Genomic DNA, 27,573 nt, shown 5'->3' on the forward strand with positions numbered 1-27,573 from the left:
TCTTACAGCAAAAGGGAAAAGTATGAGCCTGTAGACTTCAGGATCTACTCCATTAGTCTTAACAGTATCACATATCTGCAAAAATTCAGTTAAGAACTGAAAAGGATCTTCAGATGGAAGTCCATAAAACTTGCAGTTCTGCTGCATCAGAGAAACTAATTGAGATTTCAGCTCAAAGTTGTTTGCTCCAATGGCAGGAATGGAGATGCTTCTTCCATGTAAATTGGAATTAGGTGCAGTAAAGTCACCAAGCATCTTCCTTACATTATTATTATTTTCGGCGTCGAAAATTTCTGAAAGGTTATCTCTGGATTGTTGTATTTTAGCTTCTCTTAGTTTTCTTTTCAGAGTCCTTTCAGGTTCTGGATCTGCTTCCACAAGAATGTTCTTATCCTTGCTCCTGCTCATATGACAAAGAAGAGGGCACAGAAAAAATAATAATAATAATATGGATCCTTTATACCACAGTATAGGGATCCTTTTGTGAGTGGAAGAGAAGAGGGAGACAAAGAGTGTGATGTAAAGAAAGAAACACAACTGTGAGGATGGCAGAGATGTGAGATGAGATGTTAGTAGATGAATAAATAAATAAAATAAGATGGGAGAGGGAGAATTTTCGAAAAATATTTTTGAAAAAGAGTTAGTGATTTTCGAAAATGGTTTTTGAAAAATGTTAGTATTTTTCAAAAGTGATTCTAGAACTTAAAGTTTGAATCTTTCTTAACAAGTAAGTAACAAACTTGAAATTTTTGAATCAAAACATTAATTGATTATGTTATTTTCGAAAATTTGGTATAAAAATAAGAAAAAGATTTTTGAAAAGTATTTTTGGAATTTTCGAAAATAACTAAGAATTTTGAAAAAGATTTTGAAAAAGATAAGATTTTCAAATTGAAAATTTGATTTGACTCATGAGAAACAATTTGATTTTAAAAATTTTTGAAAAAGTCAATCCAAATTTTCGAATTTGATGAGAGAAAAAGGGAAGAATATTTTTTTTTATTTTTTTGAATTTTTTTATGATGAGAGAGAAAAACAACAAAAAGACTCAATGCATGAAAATTTTGAATCAAAACAATGAATGCATGTATGAATGATATGAATGTCAAGATGAACACCAAGAATACTTTGAATGTCAAGATGAACATCAAGAACATATTTTTGAAAAATTTTTGATGCAAAGAAAACATGTAAGACACCAAACTTAGAAATCTTTCATGTTTAGACTCTAAGAAACGAAAAATGCACATGTAAAACAAGAAAAGGCACAAAACATGAAAACATCAAGATCAAACAAGAAGACTTACCAAGAACAACTTGAAGATCATGAAGAACACTATGAATGCATGATATTTTCGAAAAATGCAAGATGCATATGCAATTGACACCAAACTTATGATATGACTCAAGACTCAAACAAGAAACAAAAAACAAAATATTTTTTATTTTTATGATTTTCTAATTTTTTTTGTAATTTTTTCGAGAATTAATTGAAAAAGAAAAAATAAGGATTCCAAAATTTTTAACATGAATTCCAGGAATCTTGCATTCTTAGTCTAAAACTTCAGTCCAGGAATTAGACATGGCTCATGAGCCAGCCAAGCTTTCAATGAAAGCTCCGGTCCAAAACACTAGACATCGCCAATGGCCAGCCAAGCTTCAGCATGTAATTCAGACATGACACGCCTGACATACTCATTCCCAAAGGAATTAGACATGGCTTTACAGCCAGCCAGGCTTCAACATGCTTCATGAAACACTAGAATTCATTCTTAAAAATTTTGAATAAAATTTTTGAAAACATTTTTATATTATTTTCGAAAACAGATGAGAAAATTTTAGAAATATTTTTGAAAAATTTTTGAAAATAAAATAAAAAGAAAATTACCTAATCTGAGCAACAAGATGAACCGTCAGTTGTCCATACTCAAACAATCCCCGGCAACGGCGCCAAAAACTTGGTGCACGAAATTGTGATGTCCAGGCTCAAACAATCCCTAGCAACGTGAGCAACTTGGTACGCGCAATCGTGATTATACTTTGAAATCCTACTCGGAATACCACAGACAAGGTTTAGACTTTCCGGATTCTCTTGAATGCCGCCATCATTCTAGCTTACGCCACGAAGATTCTGATTAAGAGATCTAAGAGATATTCATTCTAGGGGGAGAATGGTGAATGAGCGTCACACATAATCATCACCTTCATCACGTTCTTGGGTGCGAATGGATATCTTAGAAGCGAAATAAGATGAGTTGAATAGAAAACAGAAGTACTTTGCATTAATCTTTGAGGAACAGCAGAGCTCCACACCTTAATCTATGGAGTGTAGAAACTCTACCGTTGAAAATACATAAGTGATAGGTCCAGGCATGGCCGAGATGGCCAGCCCCCAAAACGTGATCACAGGATCAAAATACAATCCAGGATCCAGGATGGTCAAAAAGACGTCTAATACAATAGTGAAAGGTCCTATTTATAATAAACTAGCTACTATGGTTTACAGAAGCAAGTAATTGATGCATAAATCCACTTCCGGGGCCCACTTGGTGTGTGCTTGGGCTGAGCTTAAGTGTTGCACGTGTAGAGGTCCTTCTTGGAGTTGAACGCCAGCTTTTGTGCCAGTTTGGGCGTTCAACTCTGGTTTTGGATCCTTTTCTGGCGCTGGACGCCAGAATTGGGCAGAAAGCTGGCGTTGAACACCAGTTTACGTCATCTATTCTTGGCCAAAGTATGGACTATTATATATTGCTGGAAAGCCCTGGATGTCTACTTTCCAACGCAATTAGAAGCGCCCCATTTCGAGTTCTGTAACTCCAGAAAATCCACTTTGAGTGCAGGAAGGTCAGAATCCAACAGCATCAGCAGTCCTTCTTCAACCTCTGAATCTGATTTTTGCTCAAGTCCCTCAATTTCAGCCAGAAAATACCTGAAATCACAGAAAAACACACAAACTCATAGTAAAGTCCAGAAATGTGAATTTAACATAAAAACTAATGAAAACATCCCTAAAAGTAACTAGATCCTACTAAAAACATACTAAAAACAATGTCAAAAAGCGTATAAATTATCCACTCATCACTTATCCTATGGTTCTCTAGCCTAAGTTTTTACACGACATTATATATTATATACGCGAAACCTAAACCATACCTTGGCCGTTTTTCACGTATTAATTAAGGTAACCCACTAAGCCAAAATACAGCTCCAAGGTCAAAAATCACCCGATTCAAAGCACTTAGCCTCTGATGCCAGAGCTTTCCAACCATGTATAATAGTCGATAGTGAAGCACAAAATTAAAGCTTAAACCAGGGGCAACTTTGGGCATCAAAACTGAAACCAAGAAGAAGAAGAGCCAAGTTGTTAGCAACAACTTGGGCTAGCAACGCCCATCTCTCCAAATAACTCCCAGCCCAGGAAATCCATGAGCACGTTGCCAACGTGCATTTACATAGGCGTGTTGGCCAAAAACGTGCTCCATTGGGCCAGAATTGCCAAGACATACGCACAAGCTCTCTGTTTTTAACTTGGTGCTACAATTTCATTTAGAAGCTAGCTAATCCAACCTCAAGCAAGCAAAGCCCATAAATCTCAACCAATCAAGGCCACAAGAATCATCTAGAATAGTTAATTTTTATTTTGTTTGTAATTTGTTTTTAATTTCATTTTAATTTGTAATTTAGGAAAGCCTATATAAAGGCCATAGTTTTATAGAATTAGTGAGCTCTCTCTTAGATTTTTTTAGACTTTTTATTTTTTTATTTTTAGGACACTTAGACACTTTTACACTTAGAGTTTTTTTTTTTTTTTGTTTTCACTGCTTCTCAACCATATTCTATTTTGTTTTCTTTTGGCAACTTTGAATTTCAGTTTTCAAGAACTTCTTCTCCATTCTTCATCACTCTTCTCTACTCAATTTTAATTTTCATCTATTGCAATTGTTGTTGAAATTGGAGCTATGATTCACTAAACCCCACTTTCATTAGGGGGAAGAGCTCTGCTTGTTTGAATGAATTGATAACTCTTCTCCTCCTTCTTAATTCAAGTGGTTAATCCAAGAGGAAACTCTTGTTCTTCAAAGATTCAATTACCATCCAGAGAGGGATTAATCTATATGAATTATGTGGTGAATTTGAGAAAGGAGTTACATAATTCAGTTTAGAGTTCATCCTTTCATGATTTCCTTAATCAATACACTTTGGTTGGTATGTGAGATGTAACCTCCCTTAGTTGAGATTCTGGAAATTGTGTGGCTTGGATTAGGAATTGAACTTCATCTCTTCTCATGAACAATTAGATCACGAGAGTGGCAATTGGTTGTGTTGAGAGAAATTGAGTTACCAAGAGATTGGGACTCAATTACCCACAAGTTGCCATGGATCTATACCCATGATTGAGAAGGAATTGATCAACATCAATTCAGGAGAATTTGCATCTCTAATCCCTAATGATCCTCTCCATCATCAATTCTCATTTCTTTTGCTCTTTAGTTGTTTGAATACCCATTTCCCAATTTCCTTCTACATTCTTGCAATTTATTATTCTTGTCATTTACATTCTGTTTCTCTATTTCTTGCAATTTCCTTTTCTGCTTTTTACAATTCCCTAATCTTTACTTTCTTGCAATTTATCTTTCATGTCATTTAAGTTTCTTGCATTTTAAGTTTCAGTATTTACTTTCATTGTTTTTCTTTATTCTAGTTCTTTAAATTCCTTGTCATTTAACTTTCCGTAATTACATTAAAAAAAAATCAAATCTCATGAATTCAAAACCATGTTTGCTTAACTAAATCTACCATTTAACTAAAGTTGCTTAATCTACCAATCTCCGTGGGATCGACCTCACTCTAAGTGAGTTTTATTACTTGATACGACCCGGTATACTTGCCGGTAATTACGTGAAATTAATTTTTTATGTATCAGCCTCCACCAAATTCTAAGGCTTACAATCCAAGCTCCAACCTATACATATATAGACCTAATACATATATACATCACATACATACCCAAAATCAATACCCACCTCACATAGGCTAAGAAATTGTAGAATTTGAAAGTCCTCACCTTGTCTATGCCATGATTGAACAAAGACCCACAAGTTTCTCAAGCTAAACTTGAACCTAGAGAACCAAAATCACAAATTCTCAACATGAATTCTCACCAATTTTTGAAAATTAAGGGGTAGAGAGGCTGGAGCGTTAGAGTGACTTACCAAAAAAATTACTCTGATGAAATCGTAGAGCTCAACGCGGTGAACGCGTAGCCGTAAATGGTGCGGTGATCGGAGTTGGGATGAAGAAGTTATATCAAATGGAGTATTTGAATGAGGGTTTGGAAGCTTTAGGTGTTCTTCCTCCTCATTAAATGTTTCCCAGCGTGAATGAGGCTAGAGAGGGGAAGGGAAGCTGTGTTGGTAAGGTATGGTTGGGCCTAATTGGGCCTTGGGCTCTTTTCGGGTCCGGTTCGATCGGTTTGGCCCGTTTGACCCAATTTTGGGCCAAATTCTATCCTATTTTGACATAAGATTTACATTTCTAATTTTTCTTACTAAAATTCAATTTATTGACTAATTATTTACTAATTTAGCGGGGTTTACAAACTTTTGTCCCCTACGACTTTTTTATAAAAGTAATTTAATTTTATAAATCTTTTGTGCCATAATCTATAATGTTAAGATAAAATCGACGTAATTTTAAAAAATTTATATTCTCGTAATGTTATTACAAAAAAAAAATACTTGTTTGACTTAAAACATAAGACCAACGCATTTGTGCTTGTTCAAATATTTTAATATTTATTTTTTTTTTTTGGTCAAATAGATTGGACAACCCCAATCCTCAGTATCAACATTTCTTTTTCTTAAAAGTCTAGAATTCAAAAACAACAGAAGTTTTCTTTTGTAAAATAAGCATACTCAATAAAGTGTCTATTCTCGTTCAAAATAAAAGTATACAGAAAAGAGAGTAAGAGTGAATGACAAATTATATGGGTTTCACTATTTTTTGTTTAAATAAAATATGATTTTACCAACAAGTATACTTATTTTCTGTTTCTTATATATTATTATTCTGTATGTGAATATTGACCACTCAATAATTTACAACTCGCGTAAACTTTGGATATTGTTCATTTAATTTGTTAAAGATAGTATTATCCTTTGTGTAGATAGACAGGAATCGGGGTAGGAGTTTATTCCCCTTTTAAATGATTATAAACCCCAAAATTATTGAAAGTCATTTATCCATTGTTTGATCATCATTCATCAAAGACTTCATTCATTGCATCATAAACGGAATCTTTTAATGAAGCAAAGTGAAATCTACTTCATTACCAACCTTTTCATTCCATCATATATTATTAATCCAAACAATAGAAACTCATTAAATTTTGCTGAATTCTGTTCTATTCCTCTGAGTACCATCAGTCCAAATATAGCCTAAGGAAAATCCTAGAAAGCCAACAAGCTAACATTTTGGCCAGAAAACTCATCACATTAGCCAGGAGATCTTTTTCCTTTTGTCTTCTTTTCCCCCTTAAAATTAAACAAGCTAATTTATTAAAATGATTTTTTGCATGTATGTTACAACCCCATGAACCAAACTTTTTCTTTAACCTCAGAAGTGATTATTCAGCCTAAGTGGGTAGCTTAACCTTATTTCAATGGCATAAACTTGGCGAAAAATTCTGCTTTCCTTGTGTCCTCTTTCAGGGATCTTTCTTTCCCTTTGTCATGAGTGGTGATTCTGGTAATGAATCTAACCTGTGGCAGATCAAAGGTTGCAAAGAATATGTGTCAATTGATATCAGTTTTGTCTTTTGTGTTTCAACGTCATCAATGTTTACTGTAATTTGTTTAAGTTGATTAACAATAACATGAAAGAAAAATAACAAGATTCTCCGATGCAAGCACTGGTACCACACCTCTAATGCGAGAGCACATGCATGGAAAGGAAGGGTATGAAGAGTAACCCTCCCTTTCCTCGTCGCTTTCAAAATCATAACTCACAAACACCCTTAACATTAAAAATCATAATCGCGGCCTTAGAGAACAAGTTTTGAACATTAAACTACAGAACTTTTTCAATAAATGGAATGATCCCCAAAGGTGTATTTGAAAATTCTCAAACAGAGTGATTATTGCTTCTTAAGATTTCAAGACATCGGAAGGATATTTCATATTTGGGAGGATCCAATGATGGGAATTTATCATTTCTCATTTAAATAATAATTAACCAAGAATCATGAACACTGACAATTTAAGATCCAAACACCAGGAACTTCCTATGTAAGTTGAAAACTTGACATTATGTCGTTGACTAAATGATATCAGAAGAGGATTTTTTAATTTTTCGGACTAATAAATAAGAAGTACAAATGAAGGGTGACTGGGTGAGTATGAAAATAATCACCTTTTGTCTTATGCAAGATTCTCAATGATAGTTAAGAAGTTCCAGAACAGATTTCCTATCAGGCATGCTGGGAATGGCCCCCTTCACTTGAACACAAAGAGAAGCCGCGGCAGCTATTGCACAAAATTGGCACACAAGAGTTAGGCACATCTTCCATAATGGAAAATTGTAGAAAGAAAAGGGAAATGCCTACGGTAAAGCATACCGGCAAATTTGAGGCATTCCTTTTTGGATTTGCCCTCAACTAATGCAACAGCAAAAGCAGCTGTAAAAGTATCACCAGCCCCAGTGGTATCAAGAACCTTCTTAGCAAATATGGCAGGTTGCTGAATTGGTTCTTCTCCTTCAATAAAAAGTGCTGATCCTTTCTCCCCGAGTTTCACAAGGACTTGCTTAACTCCCTAACAATAGAGAAACATAAAGAACACTAATGGCATACAAACTAGAATCACACAGACATAAATAATGCCATTGCAACCACAGTGTCATTCATCTATCAATCAGCATTTTGCAATCAACAAAGACACATGAAGAGAAATTGAGACAACTTGGAATAAAAAAAACAATCAAGATATTGAGAGGACAAGTGCAATTAAATAGCTTCAACAGTTATTGAACAACTTCTATTTATTTATTTATCTAAGTCATGAAAATTATAAGGGTGGGTAATGAAAACCATAAAATTAAACAGTTGCTGTGTGCCACCCAATTAAGGGATAAAATATATATAATGGCATATCTTAGTTAACCAACATCGCATATAACATCAATGCACAGAGTGATCAGTTTTTCAAATTGATACTGAAACAATATACTCCTCTCAAAAGATCCATAGGCAATGAAAATGGTATACAAGAAAGGTAATACAAAAAAGCATTTCATGATGACCCAAATGTAATACAGAACTCACCCATTTATGGCATTTAGCTGCAGCCTGTGCAATATCTTCAAAGCTTTCAGTTGCCATTCCTGTAAGGCGACCAAGTTCAGTTTCATTAGGGCTCAGAATATCAACATAGTTCAGTAATTCTTGTGGAATTGGAGAATCCATGCCCCCAGCGTCAAAAATTACTGGGACACCAGCACTCCTTGCAGCCTGTATTTATAACATCATAATACATAATGCGATAATCACAAACTAGAAACTTGATTAAGGAAAGAAAATGAGAAAGGGGAAATTTTGATGAAATTTGACCAATAAGTAGGCACAACGAGGCCAATGTTGTAAAAGAATGCCAATCATATCTCTTTCAATCACTTTTAGCTTCTGAAGCAGTACGGATTCACAACACACACATACTCAAATAGAAACCCCACGGGAACGGAAGAAACACAAAATGCAATTGCCTTGGAAAGAGAAAACCCAACCTTTGCGACCTGAATGTTGACAGCATCAGGGATTTCCCTCTGGAGCAAGACAATGCCAGCGTTCCTAACAACATCAAGATCATGCTGAGGAAGAATCTCAGGCCAGCAGCTCATATTCGCACCACCAACAACAATTATGGAGTTCTGCCCATCAGACTGCAGCATCACAACAGCATGCCCAGTTGGGGTTCCACCACTAATCGTCGTCACGTGATCAAGACACACTCCACCACTCCTCAGCGCCTCGGTCACAAGCTTCCCATACGAGTCCTGCCCGACCTGCCCGACGAAGTACGTCGGGTAGGACAGCTTCCCTCCGCAAGCTGCCTGGTTTGCGCCCTTCCCGCCCGCGAGGGTCTGCCCAGTCTTAGCTGGCAGTGTTTCGCCTTCCTTTGGGAGCCTGTCGATCTCCACGTAGATGTCGGCATTCGCGGAACCGACCACCACGAGCGGCGGTTGTGGGTGGATTTTGGATGGGTTTGTCGAAGAGAGACATAGGATTGGTGTCTTGGGTTTTTTCTTCTTGTTGTTATGCTTTGTTTGGAATGGGAGGAATTGAACTTGGTTGGGGTTGGTGGTAGTGGTGGGAAAGGTTTGCAATTGGATTGTGTTCGTGGTTTGTGTTGGTGGTGGTGAAAGGTGTATTCCCTTCATTGTAGTTGGTTTCTCTAGTTTTTCTGTATTCTCTCTTGCGCACACATGCGACAAAGTCAATGGGTACCGAGATAGATGTGGCTATTTCCTATGCGAAAGTGACTTTGTTGGACCACCTTTTATCTAGGATTAGGATCCACTTGGGATTAGTTTAGCTAAAATGGGAATTAATTAAGCCAATGGTTTTTGTAAATACCAATTTTTTAAAATATTTTTCTTTTGTTTTATTTGTATTGTAATTTTGTATGCACACAATTTTTTTATATTTTTAATATTGGGCTTTGATGTTGTTAGAAACAAGAGAGTAATATAAAAGAGTGTATTATTCAGGTTGTGAAAAAGTACAATGTATAAGAGATATATATAAGTGTTGGAAGAATCAGAGTAATGAAAGTATACAATTCTATAATTAATATACATATATGCTATATAAATATAATGATACTAATTGATCTAATATTGATTCTAATTTATTCTCTAATAGCCCCCCTCAAACTCAAGTGGGAGCTAAAGATACCATCTTGAGTTTAGATACCAGAGTCCGAAAACGAGTCGGATGACGAGCCTTCGTAAAGATATCAATAGTCTGATCCAGTGTTCCAACAGCGATGAGACGAACAGCATCAATAAGGATGCATTGTGGAACAAAGTGACAATCAATCTCAATGTGTTTAGTGCGTTCATGAAACACATCATTATGGGCAACTTGAATAGTAATGCGATTGTCACAAAAAACATCAGTGGGGAACGACTGCGATGCACCCAAGTCTTCGAGAAGCTAACGAATCGAGACAACCTCAGCAGTGGTGTCAGCAAGAGTACGGTATTCAGCTTCTGTGCTTGATCGAGCAGTGAATGTTTGCTTCTTAGCTCGCTAGGAAATGAGAGAGTCGCCAAGAAACAAACAATAACCAGTAGTAGAACGACGATCAGTTGGATCACCAGCCCAATCAGTAAGAGTATGCTTGAAGGGATAACAATGAATATGTATAAAATAAAGGCCATGAAATAGGGTGCCTTTGATGTAGCGAAGAACGCGAAGAACTGCCGCATAGTGAGTAGTACGAGGAGCTGACAAGAATTGGCTAAGAACATGAGTCAGATAGGCAATGTCCGGTCGGGTGATAGTTAAGTAGACTAGTCCTCTAACTAACTGCCGATAAAGAGTAGGATATCCAAAACAGTGTCATCCATAGGAGTAAAACGAACATTAGGCTCAAGAGGAGTAGACTCAGTGCGACTATCTGTAATACCGGCTCGAGCAGGAAGATCCGAAGCATACTTAGCTTCAGAGAGATAGATACCATCATCTGTGGATATGACGTCGAGACCAAGAAAATAACTGAGAGAACCAAGATCTTTCATCTCAAAAATACGGTGAAGGGAGGCATTGAGATAAGAGATACCATCAACATCATCTCCAGTAATGATCATGTTGTCAACATACAAAAGCAGAAGAACAATTCTATGTTCACTTTTACGAATAAAGAGAGCATTCTTATTAGGGCTGTAAGTGAAACCGAGATTGCATATAGTGGTGTTGAACTTGTCAAACCATTCGCGAGGAGCTTGCTTAAGACCATAAAGTGCCTTGCGAAGGGGACAAACTTTGCTAGAAGGACAAGGATAACCCGAAGGGAGTTTCATATAGACCTTTTTTTTCAAATCTCCATTAAGAAATACATTCTTCACGTCCATCTGACTGAGAGACCATTTTTTGACCGCAGCAATGGCAAGAAAAGCTCGAATAGATGTGAGATGAGCAACAGGAGTAAAAGTCTTTTCATAGTAAATACTATACTCTTGCGTACAACCTTGAGCAACCAATCGTGCCTTATAACGGTCAATAGAAGCATCAGAGCGAGTCTTGATCTTGTATACTAATTTAAGAGAATTACTCAATGGTTTAGAATTTCTCTTCTAGAAATAAGAACTTCGTTGTAAGCATAGTTCTAAACCAACAAATAATTCCCACATCAAAAATTTGAGTTGTCACATGTACAAACCCCAAAAAGAATTAACCGAAGTATTTGAACTCCAGTTCGTCTCATAAGGAATTGCAATGAAATGCTTAATTATTGGCTATAGAGGATGTAAAGGGGTTTGATTTTTATATTGTTGCAAGAAAATATAAAAGCACAAAGTAAATGACAAGAAGGTAAAATAACAAGAACTAATAAAATAAAGGAAAGTACTCTTGGCTAGACATAGGCAATTGAGATCACCATCCTTGTCTACAAACTATATATTGATAATTATGAGAGGCCAAGCTCATTAAGTCTACTTCCAAAAGCCTTAAGTACGTAATATCTACTCCTAGGCTTGAAGTACGTCAAATGGCTTTGATCACATCAACCCATAAGTTCCAACCTATCTACTAATTAGATTAGTAGTGGGTTAGTGTCAATGGGTATCAAATTGATCACCAAGGGTTCTCAAATCACCAAATCATTGAGACCCAATGACTCAAGGTCATCCAATTCCCTTAGCCTAGGCCAAGAGTAAAGAAAACTACTCAAGAACTAAAGGAAACATTATATCAAACACTTAGTGTGCAAGAAAAGTAAACATCATAAAATACAAGAATTAAAGGAAACCCATGAATACCACAAGCAAGAAATCAATAATAGCAAGCAAGATCATCATAAAAGAAGCATAGAAACATGAAATTGCATTAAAAGAAAAATTAAGATCTAAGAATGGTTCATCAACATAAAAATGGCAAAATAGGGAAATTAACAACAAGAACTAGAAGAACAAAGGTGTAACAACAAGAAATTAAAAGAGAAAACTAAATCAAAACAAGAATTGAAAGGTGAATTTGAGAGAATTAAACCTAAACTACCCTAAATTCTAAAGAGAAGAGAGAGCTTCTCTCTCTAGAATTCTACCCTAAAACATGATGAAAACTAAACTATGACTACTTGGTTCATTCCTACTTCAATCTTTGGGTTCAATATCATCAAAAATGAGTTGGATTGGGTCCAAAATGCTTCAGGAATCGCTGGGGGCGATTTCACTTTTAATGGGCCATGTGCAGCATCGGCGTACACGCGTACATGGCGCGTGCGCGCCCCTATATGTGAAGCAAAATATGGAAAATTTTGTATTATTTTGAAGCCCCGGATGTTAGCTTTCTAATGCAACTGAAACCGCCTCATTTGGATCTATGTAGCTCAAGTTATAGTCGATTGAGTGCAAAGAGGTCAGGCTTGACAGCTTTACGGTTCTTTCATTTCTTCATGAGTTCTCTCACTTTGCATACTTTTCTCCTCATTTCTTCCATCCAATACTTGCCTTCTAAACCTGAAATCACTCAACAAACACATCAAGACATCGATGGAATTAAAGTGAATTAAAATCACCAATTTTAGGGCCTGAAAAGCATGTTTTCACATTTAAGTACAAATCAAGGGAGAATTGCAAAACCATGCTATTTCATTGAATAAATATGGGAAAAGTTGATAAAATCCCCCAAATTAAGCACAAGATAAACCACAAAATCGGGGTTTATCAAATCTCCCCACACTTAAACCAAGCATGTCCTCATGCTAAGAATAAAGGACAAGAAAAGGGGTATGAACATTTATTCAATGCAAAGAAACTATATAAACCTATCTACATGCATGCAACTAAATGCAAAATGCTGCTACCTACTTGGTTAAAAGTAAATCAATCTCTAAGAACATACATAAGCAAGTAGGGCAAAGGTCATATGATGACTCACAAACTCTACCAATTCAAATATCAAAATGAAGTTCAAATAGACTTGCAAGAAGAAAGCTCGTGAAAACCGGGAACAAGGAATTGAGCATCGAACCCTCACCGGAAGTGTATCCGCTCTAGTCGCTCAAGTATATAGGATCGATCCACTCAATTCTCTTCTAATCATGCTTTCTATGATTTGTTTTTCATCTAGCAATCAATAATTATTCAATGCATGCATACACTCATCATAAGGTCTTATTCATAGGTTGTAATAGGGCTAGGGTAAAGGTAGGGATGCATATGGTCAAGTGAGCTTGAAATTTGTATCTTTGATTAGCCTAAGCTCTCACCTAACACATGTAACAACTTATACAATTCTAATACACAACCTAGCTACCCATGATTCTCACTTTTTCCACATACTCATGCATCCTCTTTAATTAACATTTCATATGCATTGATTTTTATTGAACTTTACTTTGGGACATTTTTGTCCCCTTTTTATTGTATTCTTTTTCTATATATTTTTCTTTTTCTTTTTCTATATTTTTTTTCTTTTTATATATATATATATTTTTTTTTTCTACATTTTTTTTGAAAAGTATATATAAACATATCAATGCATATGGTTTTACATATGGTGCATGAATATGTACCCAATTTCTAATATTTTTAACAAAAATAAAAATTACACTTTTACCTCAACCAATGTTCCAAGTTTTCCATTACCCAAATGATACACACTCTCACTAGCCTAAGCTAATCAAAGATCCAAATTAAGGACATTTATTGTTTTTCACTTAGGGGTAGTGATGTGCTATAATTAAGAACAAAAGGGATTCAATAGGCTCAAAATTGGCTAACAATGGTTGATGAAAGGTAGGCTATTTGGGTAAGTGAGCTAAATGAAATGATGACCTCAATCATATAAATACATGTATACATGGAATAATGGACATAAAAAATCAAACAAATCAAAGATTACAATCATAGAAAGAGAATAATGCACACAAGAATGAAAATAAGTGGTTATATGATGTAACCACACAATTGGGCTCAAAACTCACATGCTTGTGTTCTTAGCTCAAAAATCATGTTCCAAAATACATTCTTCAAGCAAGTTCAACACAATTTTTTTTTTCAAATTGGTAGGGTGCCCTAAAAACAGTTTCTTGGAAAAGAAATCACCACCCTAACCAAGTAGTCCTAACATAAAAAGAAATGGTAAAATATGTACAATTTCTAACTAGCATGCAACCTATCATGCAATGCAACAACTAACTAACAAGGACAAAAATTAAGAATTGGTGTTGAAAAAGGAAGTTGTTACCCATGGAGGTTGGTCGGACGACCTCCGCACACTTAAAAATTTGCACCGTCCTCAGTGCATGCAAAGAAGAGTAAATTGGACGGGTTGCTACAATTGATGAGTTTCTTCAAAGGGTTGTGCGGGTGAACTTGTTTGTTGCCCCATTTAGAAGCCCTTCCATTCCTTTCCTTCTTGGTGGCCAACCTCAAAGGAGAGAAAAAGAAAGAAAATTAAGCCTACAACAAAGATATGAAAGCAATTAGAACATAGGCGGGGCTAATGCCAAATACAAGTATGGTTCTCAAATACATGGTAGCTACAACATATAAGTGAGAAAACAATATAAGCTAAGGGCATATCAACTAATACTTGATGCAAGAGTAAAGTCAAAGCATAGGCAAATGACAGGAAGAGCATGTTGCATCAAACTTAATCAATAATTGACACAAACAAGATTAATGATAAGCATGAGAGCGTTTGGTCCCATCCTAACTCAATGATGATGAGGTTCAAAAACAAGGGATCATGAGTCGGGAAGAACTAAAGAACTAATCTTGTGTGTAGAGCAAGTATTACGATTAATGCCAAACAAGTCACAAAGCACCAAGATTAACCAAGAAATTCTCAACAATTGAATATAAGAATCCAACACCATTATTAAAATAAGAAACTTAGAAAATAAAAGGAAAAACAAGTTACAAAAATAAAATTAAAATGCAATGAATGAAAACAAGGAAATGCAATAAAAGAAAACGCGCACAGCGCGCTTGTGCGCCGATGGCCGTTTTTTTTTTTTATTACAGGGCACTCTCCTAATCTACAAGCATTCTAATATAATCAAAAATAAAATTTAACAAAAAATCTTTTTGGTTTTTGAAAAATTTTCAAACATACTAAAAACAAAACTTATACTACAAGCAAAATACTATTCAACAACAACTAAACTAATCAAAACAAACTAAGAAACAACTAATCAATCAAAGCAAAATGCATAAGAGTATAGAAAATAACAAAAACTACCTACAATGGCAACTCAATTTCTTCATTGATTATATCTACAAGAGAATGGAAAGTGGTTACCATGGTAGGGTGTCTCCCACCTAGCACTTTTAGTTTAAGTCCTTAAGTTGGACATTTGGAAGGCTCCTTGTTATGGTGGCTTATGCTTGTACTCATCTTGAAACCTCCACCAATGCTTGGACTTCAAGTAAGCTCCAAAATTCAAAACCAATGGCACCAAGCTTTGATGAAGTTTCACCCAAACTAAGGGCTTCCAAAATTGGTCTTCATATATTTGATCCCAAATCTTGTTTCTACACCCATCTTCAAGTTGATCATCACAATTCCAATTGGGTGAGAAGTGATCCGAATTCTCAAGTAAACACCAAAGCATCTTCCTAGACCCCTTTAGTTGAGAATTATACTAACCATTGCACTTAGACTTCGAGTTTCCAACCATAAGGAACCTTGATTGGTATTTTCACCCACTAATAAATTCTGTTTTGCTCTTAACCCCACAAAGAGCTCTAAGTTGCCCATCCGTCTCAATCAAACCATATTCATGTGGAAAAGTAAAGATTAGAGATAAGAATTTTACCCACTTGAATGTTATGTTGGATGGTGACTTAGGAAGGGACGTCTCCAATGGTCTTGTAAGTTCCATTCCCTTGTGCTCTTCTTTGAATACCTCCACCTCTTGGCAGGCTTCTTCCACCTTCACCTCTTGACAAGACTCTTCATGTCCAACTACTTCCTCACCAACCTCTTCTAGCTCCTCTCTATTCTTCATATCACAACTTGGAGGTAATGTGAAACTTGTCTCAACATCCACCTCAATTTCAAGAGGAGAAGATTCCTCAAATACCAAAGGATCATGTGTTGGTGTGGGCTCATTTCCAAGAGAAAGATTTGTTATTTGCTCACCTTCTTCCAATTCTTCATTATTCATTATATGCTTAGGAGGTTGCACATTATCCTCCTCAATACCAAATTCAAGCTCATTGAAAGAAGGTTCAACAACTTTCACAAAATCATCAACAATGTTACTTGGTGTGGAAGTGCTCTTGTAAGTTCCTCTAACTCTTCAACCACTTCTTCTTCTTCAATAATCTCTCCTTCCTCCACTTTTTGCAAGACATAACCCATCTCCTTGTCCTCATGTTGAGATTCTAAAATCTCCTTCATGCTCCTTTCTTCGGTTGATTTCTCACATTCATCTGTGGAGATGCTTTGCTTGTTGCATGAGTCCCATGAGTCCAAGTTGGCTTTAATTTTGGCAAGGTTAGCCTCAATAGCTTCATAATTCTTTTGGGCTTCCTCTTGCTCCTTTTGACGGATTATTGCTTGAAGCCGGTCTATTACTTCCTTGAGACGATCCATTGGCTCTTGGATGGATGGATATGGGTGTTCTTCCATGGAGGGTTGTGGTGGAAAGGGGAATTCATTATGTGGTTGAAAGTTATCATACATGGGAGGTGATTCATCTTGGTGATAATATAGAGGTGGTGGTTCTTGAGGGTATTGGTGGTGGAATTGCGGTGGTTCTTCATATGGTTCATATGGTTCACAAGGTTGTTGGTATGGTGGAGATGGGTTGGGGTCATATGGAGGTGTTTGGTGAAAAGGGGCTTGTGAGTAAGGTGGTGCAAAATTATGTTGAGGAGGTGGTTCATAGGCATATGGTGGTGGTTGTTGACAATCACAATAAGGGTCACCATATCCATTAGATTGATATGCATTAGGATGAGAGTTATACCCATAAGAACCCGGAGGTTGTTGTTGCCAAGAAGGTTGATCAATCCCTTGAGGCTCCTCCCATCTTTGATTGTTCCATCCTTGATGCATATTGTCATTGTAGTTCCCATTACCTACAACATAATTTGAGCCAAACTCATAGCCAAAGTGTTGAGAATTCATAATAGCAAATAAAAACAAAAGCTAACAAAAATAAGCAACAAAGTCCTAAAGCTAACAAAAACTAACAAATAAGCAAAAGGCAAACATATTCACAATATGCACAATAGCCAATAATATAACACCATTGCAACTCCCCGGCAACGGTGCCATTTTGATTTAAGAGAATTGCTCAATGGTTTATAATTTCTCTTCTAGAAATAAGCACTTCATTGTAAGCATAGTTCTAAACCAACAAACAATTCCCACATCAAAAATTTGAGTTGTCACAAGTACAAACCCCAATAAGAATTAACCGAAGTATTTGAACTCCAGGTCGTCTCACAAGGAATTGCAATGAAATGCTTAATTATTGGCTATAGAGGATGTAAAGGGGTTTGATTTTTATATTGTTGCAAGAAAATATAAAAGCACAAAGTAAATGACAAGAAGGTAAAATAACAAGAACTAATAAAATAAAGGAAAGTACTCTCGGCTAGACATAGGCAATTGAGATCACCATCCTTGTCTACAAACCATATATTGATAATTATAAGAAGCCAAGCTCATTAAGTCTACTTCCAAAAGCCTTAAGTACGTAATATCTACTCCTAGGCTTGAAGTACGTCAAATGGCTTTGATCACATCAACCCATAAGTTCTAACCTATCTACTAATTAGATTAGTAGTGAGTTAGTGTCAATGGGTATCAAATTGATCACCAAGGATTCTCAAATCACCAAATCATTGAGACCCAATGACTCAAGGTCACCTAATTCCCTTAGCCTAGGCCAAGAGTAAAGAAAACTACTCAAGAACTAAAGGAAACATTATATCAAACACTTAGTGTGCAATAAAAGTAAACATCATAAAATACAAGAATTAAAGGAAACCCATGACTACCACAAGCAAGAAATCAATAATAGCAAGCAAGATCATCATAAAAGAAGCATAGAAACATGAAATTGCATTAAAAGAAAAATTAAGATCCAAGAATGGTTCATCAACATAAAAATGGCAAAATAGGGAAATTAACAACAAGAACTAGAAGAACAAAGGTGTAACAACAAGAAATTAAAAGAGAAAACTAAATCAAAACAAGAATTGAAAGGTGAATTTGAGAGAATTAAACCTAAACTACCCTAAATTCTAGAGAGAAGAGAGAGCTTCTCTCTTTAGAATTCTACCCTAAAACATGATGAAAACTAAACTATGACTACTTGGTTCATTCTCCCTTCAATCCTTGGGATCAATAGCATCAGAAATAAGTTGGATTGGGCCCAAAATGCTTCAGAAATCGCTGGGGGCGATTTAACTTTTAATGGGCCATGTGCAGCATCGGCACGCACCCGTACATGGCACGTGCGTGCCCCTATACGTGAAGCAAAATATGGCAAATTTTATATTATTTTGAAGCCCCAGATGTTAGCTTTCCAATGCAACTGGAACTGCCTCATTTGGATCTCTGTAGCTCAAGTTATGGTCGATTGAGTGCAAAGAGGTCAGACTTGACAGCTTTACAGTTCCTTCATTTCTTCATGAGTTCTCTCACTTTTCATGCTTTTCTCCTCACTTCTTCCATCCAATACTTGCCTTCTAAACCTGAAATCACTCAACAAATACATCAAGGCATCGAATGGAATTAAAGTGAATTAAAATCACCAATTTTAGGGAATAAAAACCATGTATTCACATTTAGGTACAAATCAAGGGAGAATTGCAAAATCATGCTATTTCATTGAATAAATGTGGGAAAATTTAATAAAATCCCCCAAATTAAGCACAAGATAAACCACAAAATCGGGTTTTATCATATACCCATCTACTTCCCACAACTTCCTGATTAGAAGGAGGATCAACTAAATCCCAAGTGTATGTTTTCTCAAGTGCCTGTATTTCTTCTTGCATTGCTTGTTGCCAATTTGGATTTATGGAGGCTTCTCTGAATGAATTAGGTTCATGTTGATAAATAATAGTAGAAAAATAATGATAATCAAGAAGATGAGAAAGTAGATTTCTTACCCTAGAAGAACGAGTGAAAGGAGGAGGCGTGATGGTAGGAGCAGGATCGTCGTCTGGTCTAGAATCATCAGGAGTTAGAGAAGGCGAAAGAACAGAAGGTTGTAGAGGTTGACTCGAGAAAGAACCTGTAGAATCATCACTAGAAAAAAGATCAACATTAGGGTTAGAAAAAAAGGTGACTGAGTAGGAGGAATGGACTCAAAGGTGGAGAACCAAGAAAACATGTGATTCTTCTAAAAGACAACATGACGAGATATACGAATACGTTTAGAGAGAGGATCCCAACAACGATAACCCTTGTGTTCAGTGCCATAACCAAGGAAACAACACATACGAGCCTGAGGTTCAAGTTTACTATGTTCATGAGGCTGAAGAAAAACAAAACAGATACAACCGAAAACTTGAAGAGAACTGTAATCTGGAGAGGTATGATAAAGACGCTCAAAGGGAGTAACGTTACCAAGAATAGAAGAAGGAAGTCGATTGATAACATGAACAGCAGTAAGAATAGCTTCACCCCAAGTACGCTCAGGACACGAAGAAGAAAGAAGCATTGCATGAATGAAGTCAAGAATGTGATGGTGTTTGTGTTCAGCTCGTCCATTTTGTTGAGATGTACCAGGACAAGAAAAATCAGACAAAGTACCCTGTTCTGCAAGAAAGGTTAAAAGTTTGGAATCACGGTATTCCATAGCATTATTGCATCGAAAAATCTTAATGCCCTTGGAAAACTGAGTTTTAATCATAGTGGCAAAGTTAATATAAATCTGAGGTAACTCATGGCAATTACTCATCAAATAAACCCAAGTAAAGCGTGAATAATCATCAATAAAAATGACAAAGTATCGAGCGCCTCCCATAGAAGCGGTGGGAGTGGGGCCCCAAATATCAGAGTGGATAAGATAAAAAAAGAGAACAAGCAAGAGAGGAATTATTGTGAAAAGATAAAGCATGTTGTTTCGTAGTTTGACAAGAAATGCAATCAAAAGACTCATTAAGAACTTGACCCAAAACACCCTGAGATACAAGAGGATGCAATTTTCCTAAGGAGCTGTGGGCAAGACCTTGATGCCATAAGTGAAAGGTAGATGATTTCTCGAGTTCAAACAACCTTCCGACCATACATCCAGTCCCGATGATTTGTCCCGTCCGGCGATCCTGTACATGATAACCAGAAATGGAAAAAGTGAAAACCCAGTTCTACAAGTTGACAAACAGAAATAAGATTAAAGTTCAATTTGGGAATATAATAAGTATTAGGGAGATTAAGAGTTGACTATGAGATTGAACCCTTGTGTGTTGCGTGCAAGAGGGAACCATTAGCAGTATTGACAAAAGGTGCATTTGTAGTGGTAGACAGAGACGAGTAGAAAAGATTACACAATGGAGACATGTGATTAAAGCAACCCGAGTCAAAATACCATTTAGAATTACCTAGGGGAGTCAAAAAAATAGCAATAGTATTACCAGAAAGGGAGAGAAGATGCTGAAGAAGAGACACAATATCAGATAGAGACACAGAAGATGGGTTGAGAGTAGTAGAGGTGGTAGATTCAGTAGTAGCAGCAACAGCAGAAGCAAACACAATATTGGAGAAGTTGGGACGATAATGATACTTGACTTGATCAAGACGTGGTGGGTGAGTAGGATAGGTAGTAATCAAATGTCCCGAGAGCTTGCAATAATGGCAGAACAGTTATGAACAATGGTAGCTAATGTGACCTTTTTAGTGGCATGTGTGACATTCAATAGAAGGACAGTCAGAGAAGAGGTACCCGGAACGGTTACAGTTTCGACAGAATTTATTCTTTCTGTCTGTGGTAGCAACAACATCTGATTTTTCGATAATAGTAGACACAGAGATCAAAGAGATGAGAGAAAACTACAATTTCGGAGTAGAAAATGAGAAAACGAAGTGCAGAATCGAAAAGAGCTCAAAAAATATCTTAGGGAGGGTCCCACTATTTGCCACGTCAATGCCACGTCAGCGCCACGTCAATAGATGGATGCCACGTGGTGACGTCTGAATGGATGGGGAGGACACGCTGGCGAGGTAAGCTGGAATGCGGGTCAACCGGCGGACCGGGTTGGGTCCAGGTGCGGACTGTCGGGTCAACGCAGAGTAAAAGGCGGGAGACACATGGAGAGCATTGGGCCGTTGATCACAGAGCCCGATCTGACGGCACAGGATGAATCTGGAAGGAGAAAAATACTGGTCGCAACAGCGTCTTGCCGCAGCACGTCTGGCGACGGTTGACAGCGAATCTAGATGCGTTTGAATCACGACGACGATAGGAACACGGTGGGAATGGCTGTGACGAACCAAAGTTTTGGGAAAAGATCAAAAAATGAGGCTAAAGAACACTGCTGGAGGAGAAGAAACAAAGGGGCTATAAACGAATTTACATGGAAAAAGAAGAACCTATGCTCTCGATACCATGTTAGAAACAAGAGAGTAATCTAAAAGAGTGTATTATTCAAGTTGTGGAAAAGTACAATGTACAAGGGGTATATATAGGTGCTAGAAGAATCAGATTAATAAAAGTATACAATCCTATAATTAATATACGGATATGTTATATAAATATAAATGATATTAATTGATCTAATATTGATTCTAATTTATTCTGTAACAGATGTGTTATTTGTTAAAATATAGGGACTTTTCGTTAATATTGAATTGTCATGGGAAAAATAAAATTAAAAGTGGCGTTTTGTAATTTTTTTTAAATAAACATCTATTATGACAACAATTTTACCATTTACAAGGTTATGAATCTTATTTTTTATGAATGAATTAAGCACATTGTCATTAAAACTGACTGCCACTCTGTACGGGACAAACTACAAGAGGAATTAAATTATATATTTTCTATATCTACTCATGATCAAGTTGTGAATATTCTAACTAAATCATTAGTGTATGTGCCTTTCAACAGCATGAACTTTAAACTTAGTTTATTGGACATTTTGTTGGCCAATCTCCAAGCTTAAGAAAAGATGTTAATTGATAGTGGTGATCATAACTTGTTAGAGTTAGTTAAGTTAGATTAGATTCTAGATATGCATAAATGATTTAGTTATAGAAACTTTTCTATTTACAACAAGTTTGTTAGTGTAATAATTAATTAGTTAGCTCATCATATATAAATAGAAAAAGTTTGTTGTAAGAATTGAGACTCATCATTCTATGCAAGATCATTTCACTTAGTTCATTTTCTTATCAGTTTTCTCTATTTTCTCACTTTTCACTATTTCATATGTAATCTTCAATACATACAAAAGATTCATTAAACATAAAATCAAAGTCCGTTTTCATTAGAGTTTTTAGCTATTTGTTGAAATGAATTGTTTACTAGTCTTATATAATGAGAAACTAAATTTAAAGTAGAGTCTATGAATGTAAATAAATGATAATTGATATTTATAAGTCCTTTCATAACAACTAACTAGTCTTTAACTTCTACTTTTGTAATGACTAGTTTAAAGTGACTAGTTTTGAAATGACCGATTTATAACCACTAAATTGTAACGGCTAGTTTATAATAACTAGCAAATAATTACTTTTGTAACAGTTATTTTTAATTTGTAAATCTTAATTCTTAATAATATTGACTCATTTTAAAAGCTACATTATAAAGGAATAAAACATAGTACATGATGAGATGGACTTTTATGGTTTATAATTCACAAATGAATTCTCGTTGGAAGTATAGTTTCTAAACCAACAAATAATCCTTTCATACAAAAGATTGTTTGTCACAAGTACAAACCCCTAAATTTATAAACCGAAGTATTGGAACCTCGGGTCGTTCTCCCTAGGAATTGCAATAAAGTGTCATTGTTATTGGTTATGAAATATCTTTGGGGGTTTTTGAGGTAGGAGACAAGAAATGTAAAATACAATGAAAATAAACTAACAACTATGAAAAGCTCTTGGCAAGGTTATGAGAATTAGAAGTACTATCCTCATTATCCTCCTCAATTGTGATGAGAATTGTCCATTGCTACCACTTAGTTAACCTCTAACCATGGAGGAAAGTCAAGTGGCTTGATTCCATTGATTCCACAAGTCCTAGCCAACTCCCAAGGGAAAGACTAGCTTTAGTGGTATCCAAATCAATTAGCAACTTCTAATTGTCAATCAACAAAGGAATTAGATAACTCAAGCGTCACTAATTACTCTACCTAGGCCAAGAGGAACAAAATCTATACTAAAATCCAACCAAGCATTTTATCAAATACTTGGAAGGCATAAAAGAAAAGCATAGTAAAAAGTGCAAGGAAAGTAAATCTACACTACTCAATTGCAAGAAATCAAACAACAACAAATCAAATGAACAATAAAGGAACATGAAAACATAAATTGCAATGAAATGAAAATAGAAGAAACAAAAGTGCATGAACATAAAAGTAAAGGATTACAAGAATTAAATGCAAAACTAGAGAGAGAAGTAGAAGAAGAATAATTGATAAAGGAAAAGTAAATCAAAGCATGAAATTAAACTAGATCTAAGAGTTCCTAATCTAGATCTAACCTACTCCTAATTCTAGAGAGAAGAGAGAGCTTCTCTCTCTAGAAACTAACTAAAGCATCCTAAAACTAAAATAAAACTAAACTAATGACTAGATGTCTCATCTCCCTTCAATCCTTGGGTCAAATAGCATCAGAAATGAGTTGGATTGGGCCCAAAATGCCTTGGAATTCGCTGGCCAATAATTTGCTTTTAATGAATCATGTGCAAATCAGTGCGTGCGCTCCCCCTTAAACGTGATGCAACTATGACAAATCTTATATCATTTCGAAGCCCCGAATATTAGCTTTCTAATGCAACTAGAACCACATCATTTGGATCTCTGTAGCTCAAGTTATAGTCAATTAAGTGCGAAGAGGTTGACTTGACAGCTTTTGCGATTGCTTCATTTCTTCATGAGTTCTCCATTTTTACATGCTTTTCCTTCATTCCCTTGATCTAATCTTTGCCTCCTAAACCTAAAATCACTTAACAAACATATCAAGGCATCTAATGGAATCAAGGTGAATTAAATTTAGCTATTCTAAGTCCTAAAAAGCATGTGTTCACTCTTAAGCAGAATTAAAGGAGAATTTACAAAACCATGCTATTTCATTAAATAAATGTGGGTGAAAGGTGATAAAATCCCTTAAATGAGGCATAAGATTAACCCTACAAATGGGGTTTATCAACCTCCCCACACTTAAATCAAGCATGTCCTCATGCTTAAACCAAGAGAAAGCAAAGGCGTATCAACATTTATTCAATGAAATCTAACTAAATACAACCTAAACTATATGCAATTATCTACATGAATGCAATTGCTTGGTCAAAATAAATCAATGTCCAAGAAGCATATATGCATAAGGGCTAAAGGTATTAGCAACCATGCCAATCCACAATTGAATTGAGCTATTAAATATTTTTACAAACTTGCATGAAGAATGATGATCATAGGTGAAAACATGTAATTGAGCATCAAACCCTCACCGGATGTGTTTGCACTCTATTCGCTCAAGTGTTTAGGGTTGATTCACTCAATTCTCCCCTAATCATGTTTTCTAAGATTTGTTTTTCTTCTAACAATCAACATTTATTTCATGCATGCATACACCTATCATGAGGTCTTTTCATTAGTTGTAATGGGGCTAGGGTCAAGGTAGGATGCATATTTGGTCAAGTGAGTTTGAAATTTGAATCTTTGATAAGCTTAGACTTCCCACCTAACCCATGACATCCTATACAATTCAAACTAACCTAACTACCAATTTTTCACTTTTTTAACATACTCATGCATTTTCTTTTCAATTCACAACACATATGCATTGATTTTATTGAGCTTCACTTGTTTTGGGGCATTTTGTCCCCTTTTTATTCCTTTTCTTTTTTTTTTTGTTTCTTTCTTTTTCTATTTTTTTTCTTTTCCATATTTTTTTCTTTCGTCTTTCTAATTTTTTTCTTTCTTTTTGCTTTGCAATATATACAAAAATATCAATGTATAAGGTTTTACATTTGCTTAAAATATGAGCATGCACCCAATTCCTAATAATTTCAATAAAAATACAAAACTACCCATTTATTCCCCAATGTTCCAAGATTCCCACACTTGAATGATACACACACTAGCCTAAGCTAATCAAAGATCCAAATAAAGGACATTTATTATTTTTTTCACTTTAGGCTTGTAATGTGCTAAATTAAGAACAAAGTGGGTTAATCGTAGGCTCAAATTGGCTAACAAAGGAAGATAAAGGGTAAGGCTATTTGGGTAAGTGAGCTAAATGAAATGATGGCCTCAATCATATAAATGCATGAATACACAAAATAATGGACATAAAGAATCAAACAAATCAAAGATTACAATCATAGAAAGAGAATAATATACACAAGAAGGGAAAATAAGTGGTTATAAGATGTAACCACACCATTAGGCTCAAATCTCACAAGCTTGTGTTCTTAGCTCAAAAATCATGTTCCACAATATATATATATATATATATATTCAAGCAAGTTTTATGAAAAGTTTTCACTCAAATCAATTGGTGCCCTATAGATAATTTCTCGAAAAAATTTCATCATTTTGACTAAGCTTATTGTGTCTATATATGCAAAAATAAGAAAATGAAAGTAAAATCCTAAAAACCTAAAAAAATGAAATGCAAAAGTGTTGAGATTAGAAACTTGTCACCCAAAATCGCCGACCGGTCGGACGACCTCCCCACACTTAAAAGTTTGCACCATCCTCGGTGCATTCAAAGATGAGCAAGGGGGTACGGCGACTCTCCGGATTGCTACCTTCAGCTGGTAGATCAACCGGTTGCTGCGTGTTCTTTCTTCCGCTTCCATTTTTGCTTGCGGTGCATCATTCATAAAAAACAAAAATATAACACCATAAGATAAGAAAGTACATAAGCAAGGAAGCATATATTGTTGGAATGAGGTACTAATCACTAGAATTGAGTGAGTGAATTAGTGTGACAATAATGACAAATGAGTGTGTGAATTCTAAATTAGGCGCCTTTTAGAACACACACTAGCACAAAAGGCGATGTCACAAAAGAAGCATGCACTTCACTTATCCTAGTGTGCTTGAGATGCTTTAAGTAAACTTGTAAGGTAAAACAAGAATTAAAGAAGCATGAGAGCATTCAAGCTAAAAGCATATGGATGCATATGATCAAGAAATACAATGCATTAAGGTGAATGCACACCATCCAATGTCAAGAGATTGCCTAATCAAAGAATAGGGTTCAAATCACATGGTGGCCAAATCATGCAATTCAAGAAGAGTTACAAACTCGAAGGCAATTCTCATCACTTGGTATTCTTAAAAGGTAAGCATGAAAAACTCAAAACCAAGTAGCAAAATATAACCTCAACAATAGAATCCAACAAAGATTATAAACATAATGATGTTAAGAGAACATCCCTTTTTAATACTCAGCGGCAATTAATGGTAAACAAGAATAACAATCCAACACTTACAATGAAAAAGAGAAAATAAAATGAAAACTAACTAAAACTAACTAGTCAACTAATAACTAACTAATCAACTAACTAAAATAAATGGTTATCAATGGTGTTTGGGAGTGTTGGATGAAGGGTAGGAGGAGGGAAGAAGAAAGGAGAAGGAAAGAAATGGAAAGAGGAGAAGAAAAGAGATGTATTAAAGGAAGGACATCGGCGCGTACACGCGCATGGCACGTCCGCGTCGATGGCTTATTTTGAGAGTGACGCGTATGCGTCATGTGCGCATACGCGCGAATTGGTTTGTGCGAAAAGCACAATGCGCGCGCAACGTTCACACAACTCTCGGGTTTTTGGCTTGGGGGTGGAATTTCTCAATCCACGCGTACGCGTATATGGCGTGTCCGCGTGGGTAGGCGAAAATGCTTGATGCACGCGTACGCGCAGTGCGCGTACGCGCAGATGGTGCTCTGTTTTTTTTCTATATTTTTGCACCCATCCAAGCATTCCAAACCTCCAAACAGCTACCAAAACACTATAAAATCTTATTTAACATACTAAACTACCAACTATACTCAACAAATCAACCAAAAACATGAATTTAAACTAATTACCAATATGTACAAAAAGAAAAAATAAAAAGAAGTTACCATGGTGGGGTGTCTCCCACCTAGCACTTTTGTTTATTGTCCTTAAGTTGGACTTATGTGGAGCTCCTCTTAAGGTAGCT

The 27,573-nt window shown here is 35.9% G+C and overlaps 1 protein-coding gene across 1 annotated transcript; it reads right to left on the reverse strand.

The window, feature by feature from the left end:
• On the reverse strand, window positions 6,294–9,531 carry LOC107613850 (ribokinase). Its single transcript, XM_016316019.2, has 5 exons — window positions 8,779–9,531; window positions 8,321–8,506; window positions 7,616–7,811; window positions 7,411–7,523; window positions 6,294–6,761 (listed from the first exon to the last, which is right to left on the reverse strand). Exons 1-4 carry the CDS (start codon window positions 9,430–9,432, stop codon window positions 7,432–7,434), a joined length of 1,128 nt encoding a protein of 375 aa, XP_016171505.1. The 5' UTR covers window positions 9,433–9,531; the 3' UTR covers window positions 6,294–6,761; window positions 7,411–7,431.

The sequence above is a fragment of the Arachis ipaensis genome, chromosome B08 (genome assembly GCF_000816755.2).
Source record: "Arachis ipaensis cultivar K30076 chromosome B08, Araip1.1, whole genome shotgun sequence".
NCBI lineage: Eukaryota > Viridiplantae > Streptophyta > Magnoliopsida > Fabales > Fabaceae > Arachis > Arachis ipaensis.